Genomic DNA, 26,274 nt, shown 5'->3' on the forward strand with positions numbered 1-26,274 from the left:
AAGTGTAAATATCTTTTCTTTGATCTTAGGTCGTTGACCTAAGTAGAAAAATTTTCTTTTATTATTTTCACTGGCTACCTTTTACATTGAAACTATTGAGAAAAAATTTAAAGTTCTTTCAAAGATTTGCAACTTTATTTTACCAGGAAAAAGAGAAAACATGCTATGTCCTGTGTTCTAATGTTCAAAAGTGTACCAGTCATCTAATGCCGCATTGTTTAATGAGAGATAATGGAATATACCATAGCTCATATTAGTGAGGTGTATGGAAAAAAGATATAATAGAATAACAGAATTTGGTTTTGGAGTGAATTTCCAATGTTCAGAAGTGTCTGGTCAGAGCAGATTTTTGGATTCTCACTGAAATCCATTGGAGGCCTGGTAGGCTGACATGCTTCTGAAAGTGCCACTGAGTGCCTATTTGCATCTTTTGGCACTTTGAATACCTTTTGAACAACTTTTTCTTCCAAGTTTACATCCAATTAAAAACCTGTGAGAGATACTTACAGAAATTTTTCAAAACAACCTCTCTCTTCTGTATATCTCAGTTTTCATCTGCATTAGTCCTTTTGACTTTCTTAAGTAATTTTTATTCTTGTCCTATGTTCGTTCTTTTTATCTGAGGTTCCTGCTACTTTCTACTCAGAGGTAGTTATTTTTCAAATTTTGATAAACTAAAGCTTAGTTTTCCCTTGCTTAGTTCTCTCTTCCTACTTACAGATGCACTCTAGTGATTAGGTTATGACCACCATTATGGCCACAAATATTTGTTGACAGTGAGTAACATTTCTTTATGTATGCGTTTTAGGTTTGTTATTATAAAGTACTGTTAAAGAAGCAAATTGTGTGCCCTGCAAGCTACTTGACATGTTTCTTCTGTGCCAAAATTCTGCCCTTTTAGTATTACTGAGGCTTTTTTTTTTTTTCTCCATATAAGCCAGTCTTGGTCTTATTACAGTCCATGTCACACCTCCCCTTGACTTACTGGTGCAGAGATTTAGATGTGTGTGCATTTCATCATTGATATAAATAATTTTCAACTGCATAGAAAGACTTTACATCTGTTTGCCGTATTGTAGCCATCTAATTCAGAAGAATTTCCTTACATAAGGAGGTAGTAAAAATAGCTTTGCCCATATGTCTAATAAAAAAGAAAAGAGACTGATAGCTATAATAGGAGATGTATGCTTCTCTACTGTGAAGTGCAAACATTTAATGTTAATTATTCATCTGTAGGTATGATACTGTTTGTCTGCTTTACAAAATTATAAGCTTTATTTGCAAAATTTTTACTCTGAAGTAACTAAGCTCCATACAATTGAAAAAAAATTGAAATAATTAAATTCCACGCCAGCCTGAATTCAGGTAATCTCTTTGGATACCAATCTATTGACTATATAAAGATGCTGTATATAAATCCTAATTGTTGCTTATAGTATGAACAAAATGCATATGATATTAACAGATCTATTTGTTTCTACTCATTTTCAGTAGAGAAGGAATATACTTTTGCTTTATCAATTTTTTCATAAGCACTTGTCTCCTGTTGAAAATATTAAATAATTAGGAATAAAGGATTAGGAAACGACCATCTGGTCTAATAAACGTGTTCTTACTAGACCTGGAAACACCAGACAACATTCAATATTTGTGAAAAACACTTGAACTCCTTAAATGTAATTCTTGGCCGTATCGCTGTGTTCTCCAATTTCCTCTTTTTACAGTTCTACATATGTAATATATATGTTTTAGAACTTCAAATTTTGACCATGTCTGTGCCTCTTTTTCCTTTTTTGTACAAGATACCATGGCTTTCTTTAGGAAGGTTAATATATTGATAACCATATTTAAATCTTATTCACAAGCTCAATTTCCACCATTTTAGGGAATTGCTATCTGTGCAGGTATAAGAATAGGATTCACTTCATTATACAGACTTAAAGACTGGAAGTTACCCAAAATTCAGTATATAAGAAAAAGTTCCAAAATCATCTTTAGGAACTTCAAATTCCAATATGTAGTAAAATTTTGAAGATCTGCAGCATTCATTTTCATGAATAATTTAGGTTTTTATTAATGCAGTTTCGGCTGATTTCCAAAGGCAATCATTGTCTGAGACTTTTAACCAATTTAGGTTAACACCTTGCACAATCATTCCCAATATGCATATAATATCATTGAATTAAAATTCTGGACTTTTACGTGGTTTCTAGACCATCTACATAGTTCACCTAAGCTAATATTCTGTGAATTGCCTGCCTATATAACTTGGTATAATTGCCTATTTCATAGATTTACAAATTGAGGCAAAAACAAAGGAAGTATAATGCCTGTGAATTTAAAAAATCAGTGTTAAAGTTTGTATTTCCTTATTCCAAATTCAGTATTCTGATCATCCCTGGACTAATCTTTGTCTTTTAATAATCTACTATGACAACAATAAATCTAAAATACCAGAAAATTAAAAAAAAAAATGGAATACAGAAGGCACCGATGAAATAGTGATGTGCATATTTTATAAAAGTTCATGCATACCTATTTTTGTTTGTTTACCTCATCAACAGTATCAGTTTTTTTTCTCACAGGTGTGGGTAGCTGGAATAATGAAGCTGACTATGTCAGTTCAGCTTTCATCTGTCTGACCCACTATGTCATTGAAAATGGTTCCTGATTACTGTGTGGCACCTCAGAATCTAGCTCTTAGTTTAAAAAGTTATCCTAAAAATAAACAAGAGTTTTGCCATTTGCAGCAATGAATTCATTATCACCCATAATTCTGTTTCTTAAAATGTAGTTGCTAGTGATTTTTTACATTTTCATGATTATTTACAAACTAGCCTGGAATGCTTTTTCAGTTTGCAGGGTGAAAATGAACCTCACAGAGAATTCATAATATGTAATTTTACCTTTCTAGATTTCCTCTTACATAAAGTATATGCTTCAATATGAAGTACATTATGTTCAGGCATTTTCATGAAAGACATTGCAATCAGAGCCAGAAAAGGGGATCTTTGTCTTTTTTATCCTGTAGTAGTTTTTTTCAGTTGTTAGAGCAGTGTATAGATATTTAAAGTGACAAAATGTATAAAAATCTTCCGAAGTATAGAAACAAAAGAGACTCAAGAACTCAGTTACTCTATTTCCCTGCTCCAAGATGGTATGAAACTTATTTACAGCAGTCCTAGACTATGTTTAAAAAACTGTCCTTAAAAGCATCTAATGAGGAAATTATTTTAGGCTTAGGTAAATAGTTCCAGTATTTAGTTACCTTTATTATTATTCTACCCAAGAGTTAACCTATTTTTATTAGAAGTTAAACAGTTATTTCTGGATATGCAATACGTTACCTCATTATATGTCACTTACTTGTTAGGTAATTACAGTCGTATCCACTATCATGCACATTTCTATCCATTGCTTTTTTTCTAGACCAATTACCAACTGAAGCGGAATGAGAGGGAGGAGATCTATTCCACTAAGGTCTGAAAATGCCCATTTCCTTTTCCCAAAAGCATGCATCTCCCAGTCATGCTGTCACTGTTTTTTGCTGACTGGCACTTTGCGATAGCTCAGGTTTCTCAAACTACGTGACATGGTGAGCTATTCTTTCTAGGTACCTCCCAGTGTAGATTCGATAAATTACTGAATTTTATCAATAATGCCATAGTTTGGAGCCATAAAGTAGGCAAATTATCTATTGGGCCAGTCTGACCTCTCCTTTCTGAGTTCAGGTTACCCCACAGCATGATTTTATGCCATTGCATTTGATCCAGTCAGTGGTGGTGAAATTCTTGTTTACTGTCTGGATCTAGGCTAAAACATAAGAGCCTTCTTGCCTAATGAAAACTCTACTTGAGAGTGGAAATAGTTGTAACTCCTCTTTTAAAAAAAAAAAAAAAAAAAAAAAGACAAATATCATGCCTTTTCTGGCCTCAGTTACTTCCTGCCACTGGACATAAGGTTAGGGCATGTCTGCCACTGATAGAGTAGAAATTAAGCTAGCTGTAAGCAGGAAGACTTTCCAAAAAGTATTAAATGTCAATAAAGTCATTTGAAACGAGAGTCAAGAAAATTGTGAATGACAAAATAAATTATTTTTTGAATACACATAGGCTGACCCAAATCCCATTCATCTCAATGGAAAGACTCTCTTTCTGTTAAATAAGAGTTAAATAAGATTTATCATTTATTAATCTCTATTGTGTTACTTAATATTAAAAATAGGTTACATTTGTCTATAATGATATGTGTAAGCAGTAATACATAACTCTATATGCAGTCTCCTTTCAACAGCCTACTTAGCCTCCTTCCCCTTACTTTTTTTATGTTTTCCTGCATGGCATGCTTTGGTTTGATGAATGATATTTTATAGCTCTTCTCAGTACAAGCTCTGATGCATTGTGTACTTTATCATCTTTGTCATGCCATTAACAGCAATACCTGGAAATACTTTCCATGTTCTCTCTTGCCCTTCATAGCACCATTGATAAAAATTAGCTACTGAGAATCCCCAGCGTTTTCTCTTATTGATGCACAGAAAACTTATGTGGTAGCTCGTATTAAATATAATGGCAACTTCGCTTCAGCTCTCATGCATTTTTAGTTAAGTAGATCTATAATGTTTATTGAAGATGTGAATTTAGGAATTGTTTACGTGAACATCATTATCGTACTTAAAGAGAATTTTCGGAATGAATATATAATGAAATTGGCATGGAGTATGTTACTAATAGCAGGCTAGGAAAGTTGCTGAAAAAGTTAAGGTAAGCAAACTTCTCTAACTGAAGCAGCCTCTCTGGTGATCTCAGATGTTTCAGTAGCTTCTTTGCAGCTTATTTTTCGTAATCTTGGATTTCCTTTTTGCATGTCATGGAGTTCACAGTTGACACACAAAATTAATTATTCTTTAAGTGAACTTAATTTTGGTACATGATATACAGTGTCAGTGATCAGAGGTTAAAAGGCAAGCTCTCCCAAAAATGAATCATGGCACATAAAGCAAGGTCAAAATGAGTCCTTCCAAAATCTGTATTTTGAGACCCTACAACATCTTGCATCTTAATGAGAGCTCTAAATTTTAAAAACATACTCTCAGTTGACTAGGAGTGCTTTTCTGATGCATTTCAGCTGTGTGATTTGTATCCTCCTTCATGCAAACATAAGACTGATTCAGAAGTAGGAATGTGTGTTGAATGTTTTTTAACAAGATGAAAGTCTGTTATTTGGTGAATGAATAAAACTGTAGTAGCGCAGCACTCATCTAATCATCATGGAGTCAGGCTAACAAAAATGCATGTAATCTAAAATAATGTGGATAAGCAGCTTTGTGGTTTAGGTGTGGTCTAAATGGTAAGCAGGCTTCATTAAAAAGAGTTCCTGCAAGAATGGACAGTAATGGAAGAGAGGTGAAGCTGATGATAATGTAAAAGCTGTCTGTGAGCTGCAGTACAGTATGTGTTTACATTATTAGTGAGAATGCTGTAAAGAGAGAAATAATAGACCAAAGCTTTGTGATTGTTTCACATTCACTAAACAGAGTAACTAGTAACTAGTAGTTTAACACATTTCCATCCCAAGTTCTTGTTATTGCTCTTCTGTGAGGAGTTTTTGTCCTAGCATCCGAGTAAGAACAGACTTGTGCTTGATGCAGTTATGTTTTCTTTCATAGTCTGATATTCATGATTCAAACTCATCTGGATTGACAGTATAATACCTTTTTTGGGGTACTATGATATTATGTATAAGCCCACTATCAAAATTAGTTTTAAATTAATTTCATAAATGCTGGGGTATGGTTTCTTTGAAATTGCCATAGAAAATAATTTTTTTGATGGGAATTTTCTATTCATGCTTTCTATTTTTTCTGATGAGCATTGAGAATGAAAACCTTGTTCTTGTTTACTGGTGTTTTTCACAGAGAATGGGTCTTTGATACTTTTACGTTCTTCCTCCTTCAGGGAATTTCTATCGGGAAAACTATTCTTCCTGATACAGCAGGGTTCTGGCAATAGACTTCAGCACACCCTTGCTCCCATTAGTGTAAGTTATGCCTGCTGTTCTTAGGGCAGAACCTAGCAGTCCTAAAAGGAAGAATAGAGAGATAAATGAAAAATCCCCTTTGAAAAATCCTCTTTTTTGCATCTGGCTCCAGCTACTGTAATAATATTAAATAATAAATCTTTAGTAGTTCATAACTTCCTTTACCTAGCAACATACAGGATAAAAAGAAAAAAGGAGTGGTTTTGGATCTCCAGAAGCTAGAAGAGACATCTTCATTTAACACTGTTTTTAAATAATTTTTTCTTTCATGTGAGCTTGGCTTTGGTTATCCATGTTCCTGATTTGATTAGTATAAATTCTGCATGGAATCACTATTGAGAGCGCTCTAGTAGGCTAAAACAAATGAAAAATTCAGCAGTCTGCTTGCTAATGGTATCAATTACAATAAATACGTTGTATGTATGATCTTAAGACTGTACTTAGTTCCATATTTGTTTCTAAGTGCAATTTGTGGTGTTGATACTGACTTGTCTATGCAAAAGTGGGGATTTTAGTGTTTCTAAAGCAAACTTTTAATTTTTTTGATATTAGTTTAGTACTTTTAGTGCAATTACCTTGTGGTTAGATACTTTTATTTCAGAGTAACCTTTTCTGACATCTCACCAGTGTAACGCTCCCCTGCCACACACAATTTAAAAAAAAAGTTTGTCTCATTTTAAAATAGAGCATCAAATTCTGCAACAAAGGTACACACTGCATATTTCTGCTGAAGCTGTTAAGTGTGACTTGTAAGCAATTTAGTTATTTTCATTTCTCTCTTTGTAGCTAACCTCATTCCATTGAATTTCACTTAATTAAACACTGTCTCCATCATTGCTTTTTTCCCATCAAGATAAGTGCACTTCAGCTTTCTAAACTGATCAGTGAGGAGACTAGGGGCTACATTTTTTCTATAAGGGTCTTTCTAGTGTGGTTTAAACCTCTAGTGGTATGTGAATTCTTGGTGCTGATCTTCAGGCAATAGTATAGAGGCCGTGTCTGTATGCAGGTTTCTGTCCCAGTAAGTGAGAGGTATCTGCAACTGTTTGTTTGTTTTATTTTGTTTTTTAATTGTTTCATTACTAGGTCTTTGGGTTGATTGTCTTTAATCTTAGTTAATTTTAATTTTAGTTGAGAGATTATTGTTCTTGTCACTGATGGATATATTACTAAGCTAATTTTTCAAGATGATAATAAGGAAAGAGAATACAGAAAAAAGTACTTATTTATTCCACAGTCAGTCTCTCATAAGAACCTTAAAGTCCAGTATTGCTAATAGTACTGGTCTTTATAAATTAAGTCAAGCAACGAAGAAAAATCCCTTACCGCATGCAGCAGTGTTCATAAATACTAGAGTTGAAAGTTTGCTTGTTTGTTAGTTGGTTTTTTTTGCTAGGGCCTATCTCTTTTTCATCATAAGCTTAGAAACAGTCTTTTTTTCTGGTTTATGAATTACCTTGGAACCTTCAACTGTGTCATAGTACCTAAATATATGAACACCTTTGATTTTTCTAGATTATTTTCCATTTGCTTTTGGTAATGTGGTAGGGAGACTGCATACAGACAGGGATGTTTTTGGAGGAGAAAAGCTCAGTCACAAACTTAGAATTTTTTCAAATATGTAATGGATTGTGTGCCAGGCATGCTAATTGTTTTTGCAAATCCATCAAAACTCACTATTTTGAGCAGTTTTCATTCCTAATTTCTATATTGAGAGGGTATGCAAATATTAACCTATTCTTGGCATAGTGGTAGAAGATGATCCTTAGTGAATTTAAGGATTGATCATTCAAGTCTTTTTGAAAAGGAACTTTAAGTAGTAACTTTTCCAGGAAACAGAACTGACTATCCAAGAGAGGTCTAGGTATGTGAGCTCAGGGCTGAGCTAGAAGAACTGGCCAGAAATATTTTGTTTCCTGTGCTTTTTTAATTATTCTACTATGACTGCAGTCAAAATGCTCCTTAAGAAAAAGGACATTGTTATTTTAACTTGCGATTTCATATTAGCTCTGTTCTGCCACATATGCCTGCCTCTGAGTAGGCAGCTAAAGCAAGGTTTGCTGGGGTCTTCTCTGGATGTGTACTGGGGGCTTGTTCTTCCTGAACAAGTAGGTGCAATTTTGCTCAGGGCTGGGCTGTTTTATCCATTTTTCTAATTTGATACCTGAAGACATATATTCTTGCAACAGCCTTGGTTGTAGAAAAATGATTTGGTATTCATTTCTCTGGTAGAGAACTAAGGATCAGAGGTTAAGTCCAAGGACATCATTAGGTCTATAGTTCAGTCCCAATGCGATGTCGTTAAAACTGACACCTTTTTGTAAAGAAGGTCAAGTCACTTCTTTAGCCCTGGGGAATCTTCCTATTGCTAAGGAGAAAGATGTTATCCATCTCTTGAAAGTTGAACTGAATGAAAACTAAAAGCCATTTTGGCTGTCTTCTACTTATTACAAAAAGGGTTTTCTTGCTCTCTCTCTTGATAGGAAGATGAATGCAGCCTGTGGGTGATGTTTTGACTAGAGGTAATGTGTTTGAGTTGTAACTGTAGATGTCCTGTATGATTTTTTTAAACCCCTTCCAGTCCTATTTTCTATGATACTGTGTTCCCATTTTCATATGTTCTAGTATTTTCCATTTTATCTTTATGGATGTGCATAGTCTTTTAAGAGAGATAGATATAATAATCTGATTGAGTTGGGAGTTTAAGAAGGACAAGCATATTCATCTTATTTATATGGCACCGATAAACTGACCAGTAAACATGTATCAAGATCTGTGAGGAAGACCGTCCCTTGAGTAACTGGCTGTTTTGACTTAGAGCCTGCCAGCCGAAGGGTATCTCAAGGTTTTCCTTTGCTGTTTCAAAAGCTTCATTAATTCCCTTCTTTCTTGTATCTCTTTGCACATTTTTTGTTTATTAAATAAACTAAGACCTTTGTACCAAAAATTCTCTCTTCCATGTAAAGCACTTTTTTAAGATCCCCTGAGCAAGTTACATTGTCCTTTGTTTCCAAGCCACCTAACAAATACACATGCCTTGACTAAAATATAAGTTAAGGAGAAGAAAAGGTACAAAACAGGATTTTCTCTTACAGGTAGTATTCCTTCTTCCCTTATTTTCTGTTGTTTCTTCCCCTTTCTCCTCTCATTCTTTTTTGTCTCTTTAATTTATTCTGTGAACATCTTTGGAATTGGAAGTATCATTTTTGTTGTTCATTTGTAAAACTGCAAATCTTAACACTGTATAAATTTATAACAGAATGTTCACTTATTTTTACAATCTCTGAGTTGATGAATCATTTGGAAAAATTAGTTCAGTTAACTAGGATCTATTCAGTGAAAAGAGAAACTGCAAGTTGCATCTGTATCACATCATCAGTTTATTTTTTACCTTTGTTTAATACTTTAATATACTGGAAGAATTCCCAGAACATCCAGAGTGCAATCCCCGTAGTTGTCAGATTGTGTGTTTATTTTAAAAATGGATCTGGTAGTTTTTACATGGAAACCTAAAAATGTGAGGGGTGCAGTCATTTCTTATGCTTGTATTCAGGGGGATTTTTTTTTGTTGCATTTCTTTTCTTCTGTTTTTGTTTTTTAGTCTTCAGATTAGGTTGGTCTAGTTCTTAATTATGAAATTTTAAAAATGTATTTAATAATACACTGAAGATTCTACTGTTCCCCAGAACTGGCAAGAGACTGAATTGGTTAATAACTTCTGATTTACATTCTGCTGTTACAGTCTTGACTCAGTCTTCTGGTGCTAAAATCTCTTTTGGCTTCCATGTAGTCCTTGGGACACAAAAAGTGAATTGGGCTGTTGTGGTTTTTTTTAAGAATGCCCGACGTATTAAATGGATTACAGGTAATATAAGAGAGAGGAAATAGCAGCCCATATCCATAACTACAGCTTGTCTCATTTGTTACTCTTGACAAATTAACCTTCACTTTTGACTCATAGCCTTGCAGATAATGATACCTTTCAAAAATGAGAGAGCATTCTTTTGCAGAGATTATACATTCTTTTCTCTTGAAATATTTTAACTTTCTGCAGTGTTAAAGTGGTAATGGTAATGGTGCAGGCTAGTATAATTTTTTGATTGATTTCTATAGCCTAAATTCATGGTAATCTGAGTATGGGTAAGTCCCTGACAAACAGGTAATCAGAGTAAGGGTAAAATACCTCCTTTCTAATGTCTACTTCAAGATTAACAGCCCATTTTTATAGATGACTTCATATAGTCAGTCTAGACAGTCTAGTTATAAAAAATATTTTTTGCTTTTTTCCTCTTATTCCCTGAAATCAATATGGTGCTTAGGATAGTGACAAATAATGACTTTCTTTGTGTCTGTGTAATCACTATAGCATTCTCATTAATAGTATAAATGTCTCTCTTTTCCCAGTGCTTACACAAATGGCTGCCTCCATATATGAAGAGTTAGTTCTCCTGCTCATTGTGCTTTGTGTGGGCACAGAGAATGAATATCCTCTTGTACTACTGGCATGTTTTTTGGACTGTTCATGCAGAAGGATTCGTGTAGCAATAAGTAAAATTCTGGTCTCTCTCAACCAGTAATTTTTGTAGTCTCTTAACTTGAGAAGCAAGTCAATGCCACAAATGCTTTTGTAAATATTATTTCTCTTTAAATATCCTCTCTTTTAAGCCCTTCACATCTACAGCTCCCACTGACTTCGATAGGTGTTCCATAAATTCAGGAGTTGCGGATCTTACACATGCAATGAATGATATAGACAATATATTTGTCTCTTGCTCCTTTAATGGAAATGAGAAAGCATAGCTTGTATGAAACTAGCTGAGGGTTGCTGTCCTCTTTCTATCCTTTTTCTCCTTCCTCCAAAAATTCACACTTTACCATGAAAAACTGAGGAGATAGAGTTAAATAACTAAATATGTCCATTACGTTTGCCAGTTTTCATTCCAGTCACACAGCTCCAAATTTTTCAGGATTTATCTTCTGAAAATAATTACCATGTTTTTTCTTTGTTTTGCATCTCATTGTTTCACCCTTCAGCAAGGAATTGTTACTACAGTACAGCAATGCTGCATGGAGGAAGAGAAATCTTGTAGGAAAATATCCCAACTACCTACTTGAGGGTCAACTTAAGATACTGTGGTATTATAATGCCTCAGATTTTGGTATATGATCACAGCAAAGTGATTCAGCAAATGGCAACAAGATTTCCAATTCCATAATGACTATGAAGTGACATTCATAAGGCTTGCATATTAAGTGAGGAGCTGAATAGAAGTAGTCAAAAGGAAGTGCTAAGCAGAGATGGCTCTGAACTCCTCCCTTCTCTGGAACTTGGGCACTTGATGCTGAGGTACCTCAGCTCATTCAGATTCAGAGCCCAAGATCATCTTCTGATGCTTAAAATCATAGAATTACTCTTTAAAGGTATATGGCTGTCATTGTTGCCCACCATTTATCTATAAATTTAGTGGTTACAGCATTTTTCAGGAAATAGGAGACCTTTAAAACCAGCCGATGGAGTCTGAACTTGCCTTTGCTGTTTTCCAGAAACATACCTTATTAAGTGGGCTATGGGCTAGGTTTGGTTTAGAAATCTTCTGCCATTTCTCTTGAGGATGATCTGCCATGCACCCTGGAATGCAAGACCTGGGGACCTGGTAAAAGGGCGTGCAAGAGAAAATCTGACACTATCCATGTGCCTGGGACATTCGTCTCAGAGGAGTGGTAATCTCTACTTCCCTAAATTATTGCTGTTTATTATCTAGCAGATATGTATTGTGAAAGGCATACCCAGCCCAAAGAACAGGTTGAAGAAGCCTTGAGCCTATGTACCATACTTATTGGTGAGTGCTTTAACCAGTAGCATCTCATGCAAAAAGTGTCCTCTTACATCAACTCTGGTTAATGCAGATTAGGTGAGAACGAAGTTCTGGCAGTTCTGGCAGTTCTGGCAGTAGCACCTCTGGGCATATGCTTTCAAGGAGCTTTTGGAGCTGAGGGGGCAGGCTTTAGATCATTTTAATTATGAGATGGTAGGAGAACAGAAGGTTATAAAATAAATGAGAAACACAAAAGATTACTTCTTAAATGCTTTTAGTTCTAGAACTATTCATTAGCATGTGCAAGTATACTTTGTTATGGATTTGTGTATCTCCAGTATCAAATCCAGCAACAAAAGAATATTGCAATTGTGTGAACCTTGAAGAAAAACAGCCTTCTAAAAGCAATCAGCTTGGCAAATCAGCATTTGACACATTATAAACCAGAACCATTAGCTTACAGAATTGTCTGCTTGTTTGTGAAATTTTTAATTTTCCTTTGACATATTATGTATTTTCAGGTTGGAAGAGTTAATCGAAAGATTTCTGGAAGATAATGATCCTGAAAGCATTCTAGATGTTGGTCCTGACATGCGCAAGATCAAGTATTGCTTCATTCATGTGAAGGTATATTTTTTAAACACATGGAGATGCAGCTGGCGCTCAGAATATGAAGGAGGCATTCACAGTTGAAAAGTGTCAAAAGAAATGCAGTACAGTTGAGAGGCGTTGCAAAAGAGTAACACAATTTAGCAATGCTGTGAAGTGCTTGGAGGACTGATATAAATTTGAAGTCTAATTGGAAAAATGTGGCAGGATTGTGTAGAAACCCCAGCAAGGTCTCTGCATGCAGAAAATAATAAGAGAGCACTAGAAGTTACAGGAATCAACGCAGATATTTGTAAAGGGATAGGTGGATCCATCTGTATTCTCAGCGCTATGGAGGCTTTATTTTGGACAAGCTATGTTGGAAAAAAAATAAAAATACAAGAGTAAAGATACCACATCCTGAATCTTTTGCACTGACTATTTTGATGGTGTTGTAAGACTTTCTAGACCGTTGAGCAAGCAAGATACGTTTAAAGTAGGAAGAGCAAGTGAAATTTATAGCGTATACTTTTTCTATATTTTCTGTAGTTTTCCCATATAATAATGTGTATGTTCCTGACCTCAATTTATTGTCCTTAAATGTTAGTTTTATTTGTATTGTTAATAATCAAAGCACAGTGTTATCAGAGTACACTGCAGTTTATGTGTAGAAATGTTACAGTAAATTGTATGCTTGTTAGTGAAGATGAACAAATTCAGCTTGTTCCATGCTTAATGCAAAGCATATAACTTGGCAGTTAACTAGTGACATGATTTTCCTCTTTCAAGAGCCTAGAAAAACCTTAACTTTGCTACCATAGCTAGACAGTCAGAGTAATTACATAGCTGGAGATAAAGTTAAAGAGCATACTTTTTTTTTCTTTCTCTTAGCAACTGATGAATCATTCAAAGATTTCTGAAAAAAAACTGCTCTCACAACACATTTCGGAAGAAAAAGACACCAACATACAAGCAGGAAAAGAGGAGTTGAAGAAACTGAAAGAACTTTTGCAGCAAAGAGACAATGAAATCGGTATCCTTTGTGAGGAAAAGAAAATATTTGGGTTTGAGCTGATCTGGCTACAATATTTTTTGTGTGTATTAGATGGGAGTTAGCTGTATGAAAGGAATTACTTTCTACTGACTCCAGTGTGTTAAAGCAATTACTCAGTTCCCAACTTTTATGTGGCAGGACCCTGCTTTGCACCTGCTCCAATTTCAGTTGTGACCCAAACCAAAATCCTAGATCCAAGCACCACTTAGCTTTAGAGAGTTCCAGCCAAGATCCGAATACAAGATCCTGTGCATCAGGCCATGCCTAGAACGCTCTCCTCAACCAAACGAAGCCTTTTGTAGTATGGGAAACTGTGATGCTATATAAAGAACAATTTATTACCTTACAAAGAATAGAATTTCCTGTGTTATTTTTAGCCAAATGAAGTGCTACTTTGGGGACTGTTGAACTCTGTGCCTTTAGAATAAATATAAAACTTGTGCTCTTTACATGCAATTTTAAATTAAGGCTAAGGCTTTTTACGTATAAAAATATTAAGTTGTTCAGATGTGCTTTGTCCATTTTACTGCCTCACGGGAAACATACGAGTAGCTGCAGCATTGCAAAATGTAGGGAGTGAGTTATTTTTAGCTGCTCAACAGAACTGTGGGCAGACCACAGCGTCACCATGTCCCTAACTTTGTGGTTGCTTTGTGGGTAAAATTTGAATAATGTTAGAGAACTGAAAAAAGAAACTTAAGTTTATGGAGAGCAGAGATTCTTTTACGGTTATTAGTAAGAAAACACACTCAGTTGCATTCTTTGTGTTCACCAATTCCAGATCAATTTTTTATGCCAAATGAGAATAATTTTTTACTTCATCAGTGTATAGCATGCTAGCAGTCAGAAGTGAGGTGGTAGGAAAGCTTCTTAGTTTCTGCTGCATCTGTCACAGAAGATAAGGTGTTTATTTTCCAAAGGACCCTTTCAAATAAATTTAGCTATAACCTTGATTTATCATTCCTTTAAAAATTTGTTTAATTTTGGTTTGTTTTAAGATCCGGATTCCCCAAAACATTTTTTCCTGAAGTAAATCATTTAATTAATATGAGATTGATAATGAAACAATAGCAAAACAGCTATTAAATTGCCAAATGCACTTGTACCTGATAGCTATGGCTTTCTTTGCCAAAGTACAAGCAAGAAGCTTGTTGCTTAAATCCACATTATTTAGAGATATATAGGAGGAATGTAAGAATTAAGACTTTGAATATGAAACTATTATACAGATCTGCAGCTTCTAACAATCTTACAATATTGTTAGAAAATTAATATCATGACTAGTGTGATAAAGTGGTGAAAAGTGTGGAAGCTGTTTAGTCATTGAACTATGAAGTTGTTCTTGCCTATGGTAGCTAGGAGTGATCGTAATAACTAGTTTGTAAAGTGTTTTATTATTGCTACTTAGTCTTGTAAATAACATACCCCAATGATTGCCTAGTTTTTCTGCTGTGCATTTAGGATTAAAATGAACAGTGCATCAAAAAACATACCACAGGGAGTCATGTGGTTTTTGCAGCATGCACACAGGATTTTCATTGTAAGCCCCCTGTATGCTGTTGAACAAAACAAATTTGTACGAAAATGTACTTCAAGTAAATATGCAGTGTTACTGGTGGAAATTTCCTAAATACCTGTTCTCATTTTAGTAAACCTTCTCATTCTGAAAAGCTTACAGATGTGATACACTTGCCAATATACTTATAGAAGTTAAGGGTTTTTTCTTCTGTTGGGAAATTTTGTTCATTACAGAATTTAAAAAAGAAAAAAAAGGAGTGTCACACAGTGGCTATAAATTACTAGAATTTTCATTCCTGTTTGTCTGTAAACAACTAATATATTTGGCTGCTTTTATCAAAGAATTGATTGAATGAGATCAACAATTGTGACCAATGTGTGAATTTGTTAGTGCTCAGTAAAAATGAATCTGCTGTTTCAAAAAACTAAGGTGAGTTAATATAATTACAAAGAATATGCCCAACTCCAAATTCACATTCGCTTAAATAAGCTTCCTTATGTGAATCGTTCGGCTTGAATAAAAAAGACTTTATGTAACCTTCTGGTTTTACAAAGGTGATTGTTGCCTTATAGAAAAGAGATCCTTATTTAATTCCTTAATATATTTTTCAGATATTCTAGTAAATATGCTAAAAAAAGAAAAAAAGAAAACACAAGATGCCCTTTTCCAGCTTAATGCTGTCTCTGGTGGTTCTAAAGTCTTGGAGCAGTCTCTTTCTATAAACTTGGAAGAAAGTCAGAGCCCATCTAGTTGTGTTAATCTGAAAGAGGCAAGAGGTTTCAGCTGTTCAGTTCTCAGACTGCCTTTTCTTTCCAGACAAACAGGTTAGTATAATTAATTAAGGGAGCAGTTATTGGATTATTACAATATGAGCTTCAGCATTCAAATGTGTAATGGGATAGGAAATTTTTATTTTCAGTATCAGCGGTATTATGCTAATTCTATATCCACAAATGCCGTGACTTCAATTTATGGCCCTCTCAAGGTGCTGGTGGCTTTTACAGACTGATGTGAATCCTGTATTGAACAGTCCTCCAAAACCAGAATATAAGTTGAGTTGCAGACCTTCATATCTTCAAGTAAACCTATTCTCAGTAAAGGATTTTTTGAGCATAGTTTGTAAGACATACTAAGAAATAACATTTTTTCCCATGGAAGTTTGAATGTACTGACTTTTAACAGAAAAAAACACTAATCCAGAACCACATATATTGAAAAAAGTTTCATGCAGGCATTATTAATTGAACAATTTCCTTTAACACCAATATACACATTTTAATTTTTTTCTTTTTTTTAGTCTTCCAGCCTAGGAGAGAAATATTATCTTCAATAAAATTAAATTTTATTAATTATGCTTCCAGCTGTGAGATCACATGGTAAACACAAAAGATTGTAAGAATCTTTAAGAATATATTTTTTTATATTATGCAGTTTAGCTACCTGGCTTTTACTTAGCATTTTTAACAAACCATTGTGATTATTTATATTACTACAAAATAAATGTGATCAAATGGACTGAGGCCTCAATTCAGGAAATTAGTTAGACATTTTTGTGCATGCAAGCAGCTTTATTGAAATCCTAACATCTTTCTGGAGCAAGATCTTCGTAAGTGTGAACAAACCCAAAATTCTTCTGTTCATGTATTTTAGAAAAACTATTTAAGTTGTTTGACAAGTGGTCCAGTAATTCATATCCTTTACAAACAGATTAGAAACAGCTGAATTTTTAGATAGTGTATTCATTTAATATAGATAGCACACTCAGCACATCTTTACCATATGGTAACGCCCTCATCAACAAATGAGTACTATTGTCTGTAGGTGACTGATAAAAAATTTTAGTCTTTTGTAGTAAAACCAGTTCATTGTCATTCATACTTTATTCTAATAGAGCTGTTTTTCAAAATTTAATAGGCAAACATACCAAATGCTGTTCATTGAAAAAATAATTATTTGGGACAGATGGATGGCACAGGGAATCTGCCACCATGATGAAGTATTGTCTTTGGTTAATCAATGAGTAAAAGTAAATGTAATTGGTTCATGTGCTGTTAGCATAATGAGTCTTAGAAACAGTTACATGGGATGCCGCCTGGATGCAATCCTGTGCAATGTGCTGTAGGTGACCCTGCTTGAGCAGGGGGGTTGGACTAGATGATCTCCAGAGGTCCCTTCCAACCTCAGTGATTCTGTGTGATTCTGTGGATGAGAAGGTAATTGTTTTTTAGATGAGACTTTTTGTGTATGATTATGTATTACATGACTTTCTCATTCTGTGAGTAGCTGTAAACCTTACTTCTTTCCAGTTTTCTTTTCAGTAAAGACACAACAGTGTCTGTAAAGTGTGTTCTACACAACAAGGATTATTCTAGCAGTTACACTGTTACTATAGCAACTAGTACACTAGAATTTAATTTTGAATGCTCCATTAAGTTCACAGTGCTTCTTTTAACCAATTAAATGGTTTAAGTATTATTGTGTGTGCAATGAATTAGTTGGCGTGAGTTTAAAAAAGTTGTATCCTTTTTCCTTCTAGTGTATGTTGCTATAGTTGGCTTAAAAAAGGTACACTTCCATAGCACCATATTAATATTTCCTTTCTTTCAACTACAAAATCAGTCACAATACTAGCTGTGATTTAAAAATGCTTTCTTATTACTGATTAATGTGGCCAATGTCTCCTCTTTCAAACATTTTGTATAGAAGTAAAATTAGTCTCTAGTGAACTATGAATACTATCTATGTATGGTGTATGGAGTCTCAAAACATTCAGCAAAGACAGTGAAAGGTTATGAAATTCTGGTTTGTTTTATTCTTTGTTTTTATTTTATTGAAATAATGAGAAAGCCTGTATGTTCAGCGCCAGTGCTGAGAAAAGCCGTATTGTCTCATAGCAGTAGTCATAGTGTTTTTATATTTCTGTGTATGTTCTGTTATTCTTTGTGATCCTGTTATGTGTTAAGAAACAATGATTCTATTTGTATCCTGAAATTATGTTTGTTACTTTGCTGTTTTGGCTTTATCAGCTCTTACATTTTTAAGCCATTAGAGCTTCTTTTACATTTATGCTAGCAGTATTTATTTAAAAAAAAATGTTGGCGTAAAGAAACTGTGTGTTTGTGGTTGAGGGGCCAATGGCCATATACATAATAAATATTTTATTTTAATTATTATGCTATAATAATGAAAATGTAAGCACATGGCAAATCATAGTGTCTTAATATTATAAAATACATTCGTATAAAGTGCATTAACTGTAATTAAAAGGCTAGATTTTTTAAAGTAGATATGCATAAATTGCTAGTGATATTTATATTCATCCTGTTTATTCACCGTCCATGCAGAAAATTTTACTTGATGAATCAGCTTTTGTATACTGTAACACATGTATATTAGTTCCTTAAAAATGTTTGAGCACAGGTGCAACTGTTGGAGGTTGGAGAATCTGAATCTAAATACTGCTAATGAAAGCTGAAGATGTATTAATGTTTTAATAGTTTGAATTGGTGTTAGTGTAGCTGAATGTAGTGGCATTTTCATGACCATGAATTCTCTGATTGAATCATTTTCTTGTGATTCTTACTTAGTCTTTTTTGCTGCAGAAAGAGGGGTTCAGAGTCATTAGCTTTTTAGATCACATAACCAGTTGAATCTGTATAAACTTTTAATATGGGATTACAAAAGATGGATAGTGCTTGGGAATTTAGTTTTAATTCCTTATCTACTCTTTACAGTTGAGGAGAGCAGCTTCCATTATTTTAATAAAAACAAACTGCACTTGTTACTTTCTGTCAGTGAACTGGTTAATCGTTTTGGCGACTATTGTCTTCTCCTAGATGTTTTGAAAATAGCTAAATAGCGGATCTACGCTGATATCGGGATTTAAACTTAGATGATGAAAGCCAACTAGGGCATTTAACCACACAATTTGTGTCCTAATTCATCTCAGTAGTTTGGCTAGATGGGTATTTACTTTTAAAAACATAAACTGCTTGCTTTTGGAACAATCAGTTTTGGGTCAGGTTCTGGTATTCTGGAATGACATTCAATGTGGACATGAAAACAGTAAGGTCCTCAATAGCCAAAATGCTGAATGTGAACATGAAAGTCCTCATTCAGGCTCACTTGTTAATTAATTTTTTTAATTTTTTGTCATATTGCCCTGAGCACTATGGATAAATAAAAAGTTATTTTTGGCCAGTGTATGCACTCCTTTAGAGTAGCTTGACTTTCAGCTCCAAGTCTGATCCAGTCATGTTGGCAGCATACGGATTTCTGTTATGTATAGCTGTTATAATAATAATGTCTTATAAAATTTATTTCTTGAAAGGTTTCTGGTATTGTGATGGAAAATACTTTAGTTAGTTACAAAATTTAAAAATTAATAAGAACATTGTTGTTAATACAACCTGTACAGACTTGCCAGGATGCCTTAAATCCACCCTTGAGAGACCACTTGTCTTTGCTAGAATATAATGAGTTTCATTCCTTTGTATCTCTACTGAGAATGATAGTATTTTCTGCCTAGGGTATAAATGACTTTATTTTTCTCTTTGTTCAATTTCTAAAAGTTCCTAGATAACAAGCTTCAATATTTAGCTTTGTATTATAAATATCATTCATATTAAAAAGTACCTGAAAAATAGACTGCAAACTATATATTTTTCAAATCAGCATGTAGGAATTTTACAGTTTGAGTCTATGCAGTACCAAGAGACATGTTTGAGAAAAATTCACCATGTAACACTTGTAAATGTATGCAGACAGTTAAAAGAAAGTTCTGAGTAATAGTCAGCAAAGAGAAAACCCGTACCAGGACAAGCTGTCTATGCCTTAGTAAAGAATAATAATAGAACAACAAATTACAGTACTGCTGGATCAATATCACATAAACAGAAGCAGTGTGTCCATATGGAACATTCCACTTTTTTTGTAGGCAGGCTACTTTTTGATATCCTTAGCTGTGAAGTGCTATAAAATTTCAGATGTCTAATACTAGTTTTCTACTTTATTATAAAACTGTAACACTGGCATGGCAGCCAAAACTCAGCTCTGCTAATGGCTAGAATATAGCATTCTTTCCTATCGGACTCAGACCTGGACACATTTGTATACTTCAAACTTGGTTTATCTAATTTGTTCTATCTAATGATGAAGTAAAATATGCAATTAAATACTCCAATCATTAGATTCCAGAACAATCATTTTTTAAAGATGAGGAAAAAGCAGTACAACTTGTATATTGCTAATTACTGCAGTAATTATTAGCAGTAATATTAATATTAATATTTTGGAAAAACATATCCTTCTGCATAACAGATTTTCAGACTAGCTGAAGCCATTGTTAGAGCCTGATTTTACAACATTCTAAGGGTATGTTTAACTTTACCCATAAAAGTAATACCGTGGGATTTATCAAGTATGTGCTTAGATCTTTACAGAAACAGCAACGCAAACTGCAAATTATATTGACCAGTTAGCATGGATTGTGTATAAATAAAGGAGCTTTTATGGTGGTTAACTGAAAAGTGTTAACTGTTAAGCATTGCAGTTTCTTTTGTCATCTAGCTGATTAAATGACAATAAATAATAATACTCTTGCAAATTGTTAGTTTCAAAACCCACATAGGACAACTTTCAGTAATACTAGACAGTTATTTTGTTGCATAGCTGTTTGTTTTATCTATTTTCTAATTTAATTTTTCAAATAAAAACATTTGTTGGTGTCAGTAGCCTCCAAAACTGCTTGTGTTTTTGTTAGTAGAGAAAAACTTCTCATGAATAACTACTTTACATGTTCCTGACTTGTACTTCTGTACACAAGGATTTTTTTTGTGCATTTTGTCATGCAAAATGCATTTTGTGCGTTTTAACTGAAAGGAAGGAGAGAATCTTCAGCTCAAAATTAAGTCAGGTCAACTGGCAAGTAGAAAATGTAGATTTTGCCAGCCTCCTAATATGAATAGAGAATAGATCTCTTAAATATTGCTAATTATCCTCTAGAATTGTGTAGTAATTAAACTAACAGTCAATTGTCATACTTTTTGTTTTGTTTGGGAACTTTTGCAGGATCATAACCTTATTAATTTATTTTGGAAGAGATTGCATGCAGGAATGGAAAATAACTTCTCTCCTGCTTATCATCTGTGATAATTTAGAAGGAATAAATGGATTTACCAGAGTTGTGTATCACAAGCTGCGTACATATGAAAGAACCATAACTATCTGTAAGAACAGAATACTGGAAAAAATTAGAAATTGAAATCTTAGTAGTGCTGGTTATTCCCATTTCTGTGAAGGAAATTCACTTCTTATCGACTCTGTGATTTTTTTTTTTTTTAAACATGTCATTCATGTGGTCAGTTAAGAAGTGGTTAACATAATCAGACTATCAAAAGGCATAATGAAATCCTATACAAGAGGCTACTGATGAAACTAAGTAGTCAGGAGTTACAGTAAAATACTGCTATAAAAGAATACTAAAGATTATTGAAAGAAAGAATATTAAAACTTTTTCAGGTCTTAAACTGGTCTCCAGTGATAAGAAATCAGGATGAGTTCTACAGCAGATCATATCACCTTTTTTCGCAGTGGGTACTTGACATACTCTTTTGAATTATCCAGCCCTGCTGTACTGCCACTTATCATACAGGATGCAAGTTGACCTTGCTTGTATTCCTTTACAGCAATGCCTGTGTTTGTTTGTTATTTATCTCCTAAACAAGGGAGAGGTTGAGAATTTGTTTGGCAAGTCCTCTCTTACACCTCTTCCAGTTTCTGTATAGAATCCTCTTTCATATTGCTTCTTTTCATCCCAAGTTGCTCAGCAGCTGAGAACATCACTGGGCCTCCTACTTTTCCTGTTCATCATGCTCCTTGTTTCTTATTTGATAGGAAGAAGTTACTTGATTTGGTGTCATAATGATATTAACCAAACAGAATCATTTCCTCATAACACATAACTTCCGATAATCTCAGAAATGTGTAGGCAAAAAGTAGCTATATTTTATCAATAAATAACTAGTACAATTACATATTCTATGTAATGCTATTTTTTCTTTAGTGTTATCAAATTCCCTGCCTTGATATTATACTCTCACTTCTTGCAAACAATTGTGCGTGTATGTGAGTCTGTTCTTTGAACCTGGTTCTAAGAACCAGCATGTCAGCTCAAATGACTGGGTTTACTGAGCCTTGTCTCCTGCATTCTGCTTTGTCAAAGACTGATATTTCAGAAGATTAGATGGTGATTGTCTTTGAATTCTGTCCTGACATTTCATCAGACGGAGAGGGAAGAAGAGAAGTGGACATGAGGCATCATTCTTACATATTGCAAACCTGCAAATAATATTTGTAATTATAAAGCTATCTATTCCATACAAAGTCCATTTGAATGATATACACATGTGTCCTTGTCTGTAGTCATTAAGGATTTGCTAAAGATGTGTGAAAGAGCTTGGGTCTGAGCCAAGGCATAGAAATCCTAAGTAGAACCTTTAGTGTAATATTAAAGCTATTCTTCATCATTTAAACACTTTCCATACCTTACATCATTTATGAATATTTCAATTTACAGCATGTAGGATATCTCAAATGTTCTTTAACTATTTTAATAGCTTAGTTAGTTTGCAAGCTCTTTTTTTACTTCTGTTTCCTCAACTGTACAATCAGCCTGTTTTAATGCAACATTGTGATGATTCTAAAGCCTTACAGAGCTGTTTACTCAGTAATATTAATTTCAATAACGTTATTTAACGATATTATTCTAACTATAAATGACAGATGAATGTAGTGTTTTCCATTTTTCTATCTCAGTTCTTTATCCTGAAAACAATTAAACAAGGAAACAAGGAGAAAGTATATGAAGAAAAACCTTTAGTGAAATATTTACGGAAGAGTCGAGCTAGTATTTGGATTCATAAAGGTTATTAATTTTACTTAGAACCTTTTCTTTTATTTTACAGTTGATATGATCTGTAACTTTAACTTCTGTATGCACAGGTCTTTACTGTTCTGTCATTGAAAGAAGGATAATTTCATTCCATTATTTTCGTGCTAGGTTTGCTGTTAACTTTGCTTTGTAAATTCTCCAGAGTTACCTGTTAACCAGTCCCTGAGAAAAAGTCATTTCTGCTGCAAAATATATGAAAAATAGGGTAAGCACAATAACATAGGCAGCCTTGTGATCATACAAGCAAAGTTTGTATCTCTGTATGGTAAAATTTATAGTGCGTGATAGAACCGCTACCTCTGTGGTGAAACCTGTTTTTACTATTTTTTTCTTATCTGATCTAGGGATGTGCCTGCTTGTAAAGATGCAGGCATTCACGTTTCTGTTCTATCCCACTCGGGCACCGATTTAAGCAGAAGCAATGTAGCCATATTGTTCCAGTGCTGAGCCTGAGCTAATGATCTGTGTTAAGAGGAAAGTTTTTATCTTGAACTCAACACAGCAGGAAAACGGCTCTTGGGCCAAAGCTGTTTGATTGAGGACTGGCTTGGAAGGTGAATGAGTGGATAGATGACTGTCTGTCCTTATCTGTATAGACACACTTCTGACTCTCTTAGTCCATGCTGAATTCAATTCGTATGCTCTTTCAGACAGAAACTGAATTTCAATGCATAACATATTGTCTTTGAAAGCTTGATATATGAATCCTGATATTTATGTTCCTGTACACTGTATTTTTTCCTCACCTTCTGTCTGCCTGAAACTCTAAGTAGTAGCCTTTAAAGGTAGTAGAAACAAAGAGAAACAAAGCCTAACACCACCAGATTTCAATTCCAAATAGGTCCTTGGGCACTACTGTATCATACTGATTTATTACTAATAAATACCAAGTTGTAAAGAGTTGATTTCATATTAAATGGAATTTTTCTGAAGAGAAATGTCTTTAACTGTTTGTTTAAATGTTTCTGTTGGTCAGGGCTGATATTCAGTGTTTTTCAGTGTATGTTACAGGCTGTTTCAGGGTGTTCTCCTTGGTGATTAGAGCAGAGAATACACAACTGTGTCCTAGTAATGTCCTCGGTTTTGCTGATGGCAATGGGTTACAAATCCAGCTGAAAATTATACCAGTTTATATGCTCACAGTTTTGTTGTTCTTTGATCCCAAGAGACTTCTTTTAGGAGAGGAGTGGTAGGTATCATTCTGCTCTGATTCAGTAAGGCAGCAGTGCAGCACTGTCTGTTTAGACTGGAAGGTTTCCAGCAGCTGACATTTTGGCAGGCCAGCTCCTGTCACTGTAGAGCCTTCACAGGTTGCATAAGACAGTCAGTTTAGAGTGAACAGACCAGAACTTTTTTGATTAGTCCAACAGTTATGCCGTGAAAGAGGAGAACTTATCTTGTAATACCCATTTTAACCAGAGAACACTGTAAAACTTAAATACATAACTATATCAGGAAGAGCGAGCAAAACACTGAAACATAGTAGCTGGGCTGGGTGTCTGCTATTATTTATTGCAGCATGATATCTTTCATAAATCTTAAACAGACGTAACTCTTTGGCTATGAATTTAATTAATGTTTCAGATGAGCATTCCAGAAAATGCAAAGATAAATTACTGGTGCAATAAACTGAGTTTTACAAAGGCTTAAACATTTTTATATTAAATCACAATAATCTTGTTCATTTTAAAGTCTGTACTTCTGATTTTATTCATAATTTATGTCTATTAGAGTCCTTGTATGTGAAGTCCTAACTCCAACATAGAGCTACATATAATCTTTCTCATGATATGCTGCCATTATTATAAACTGGTAGTTTCAGGATAAATTGAAGTATGAATGAACCTGGCAAAATAAGAAAAAGACAGACTTCCTCATGCATGTCACTGGAGTGAGTAATACCGTGTTGAATTTGACTTTTAGTGTATAATAACATTTTTCCTGTATAGATAAGTCTTATTTTGAAATGGTCCTCAGACTCCTGCTTGCTTGTAGCAGAATTCTGTCAGTGAGAGAGACATATGATATCATTTTTCCTCCTGCTGGATTTGTTCTACTCCTGAAATATAAACAACTTGGTTACCAGAAAACAGTGTGAATATTGTGACTTCAAAGAACACAATAAATCTTAGTAATAGCTTCAAATAGTTGTATATGCTGATGAGCTTGAGAGGGATTATTTTGCTCTCACCAAAAGTTTTATTAGGATCATGTTTTGAGCATTTTTAGCAACTTCCTTTATATTTCACTGAGAAGGTTTTTGAGGTTTTTTGAGAGTTTTGTGGAGAACTTACCTGCTGTGCATCCCATTCAGGGTTTAAGATTATGTATTGCTAGGCACTGTGCAAGCATGTACAAAAAAGAGCGTTGCTGCTGAAGGGCTGACAAGCTGACTTTAGAATGAAAGGCAAAAGATGGATTCTGTAGACAGATGGTGATTATGAATAGCAGGATAATAGTGATGATAACACACCAACTGCTCAATTCTGAAAGCTAAATATTTTCATCTTGTATTAAGACTTTTCAAAATATTTATCTTGGCTATTTTATATATTTATGTAATAATTTGGGGAAAAAGCTTCCTTCTATTGTTGGAAAACCCACAGAAAGCTCTCTAATGGAAAGGATTGACTGAGGTTTTCCCATCATAATCTCTTCTGTGTCCTTCAATTCAGAAGAAACAGGTCTCAACCCACCAGAAAAATTAAGTGCTTAGCAGCCAAACCTATGTGTTTCTTGGCGTCTTTTGGGTGCCCTGTAGTGCTTTGGGATATCTGGGGCCAGTCTCTTGACACTGTGCTCATTACTGAGGTCATTTGCCTCCAGATGTACCCATTTTACTGCTATTTGGTTAGAAGAAAAGAGTTCAGTGATGCATTTAGGGCATTGTTCAGACTTATGGTTGATTTTTCTGAGGTTGAGTTCAGCATCACTCAGAAAAGAAAATATGTGAGACATTTTCTGTTACGGATAAAGGCAAAAGCATATATTCTATTCACTCTCCAGCTGAACTACCAGTAAGATGTAATGAATATTTCTTTACTACTGTTATACTTCTGTAACTAATACTAAAAATTAAACTCTTCATGTAGCTAACTTCTTAAATAATAAGTGTTACTATAACATAGGGTGATTATTTGCTACAAGAAAATTTTCATTATTGGCAAGTTTTAGGATTAAGCAGGAAGTATCGGAGTCCACTGCTTTAGATACAGCTATTTAAAAAACCCTTCATAACCAGCAAATATTAACAGTCAACATATGCTTTTGAACAATTATATAGGACTGTACTTTTGATAAATTTAAC

At 34.3% G+C, this 26,274-nt stretch overlaps 1 protein-coding gene across 1 annotated transcript in view; it reads left to right on the forward strand.

Moving 5' to 3' along the window:
* Positions 1–26,274, forward strand: part of KIF6 (kinesin family member 6) — a 182,345-nt gene that overhangs the window by 65,903 nt on the left and 90,168 nt on the right. The window contains exons 11-13 of the mRNA XM_067293186.1: positions 12,377–12,482; positions 13,335–13,476; positions 15,628–15,840. Of these exons, the coding sequence (XP_067149287.1) occupies positions 12,377–12,482; positions 13,335–13,476; positions 15,628–15,840 (461 nt within the window). The remainder of the gene's footprint in view (positions 1–12,376; positions 12,483–13,334; positions 13,477–15,627; positions 15,841–26,274) is intronic.

Source organism: Apteryx mantelli, chromosome 3 (assembly GCF_036417845.1).
Source record: "Apteryx mantelli isolate bAptMan1 chromosome 3, bAptMan1.hap1, whole genome shotgun sequence".
NCBI lineage: Eukaryota > Metazoa > Chordata > Aves > Apterygiformes > Apterygidae > Apteryx > Apteryx mantelli.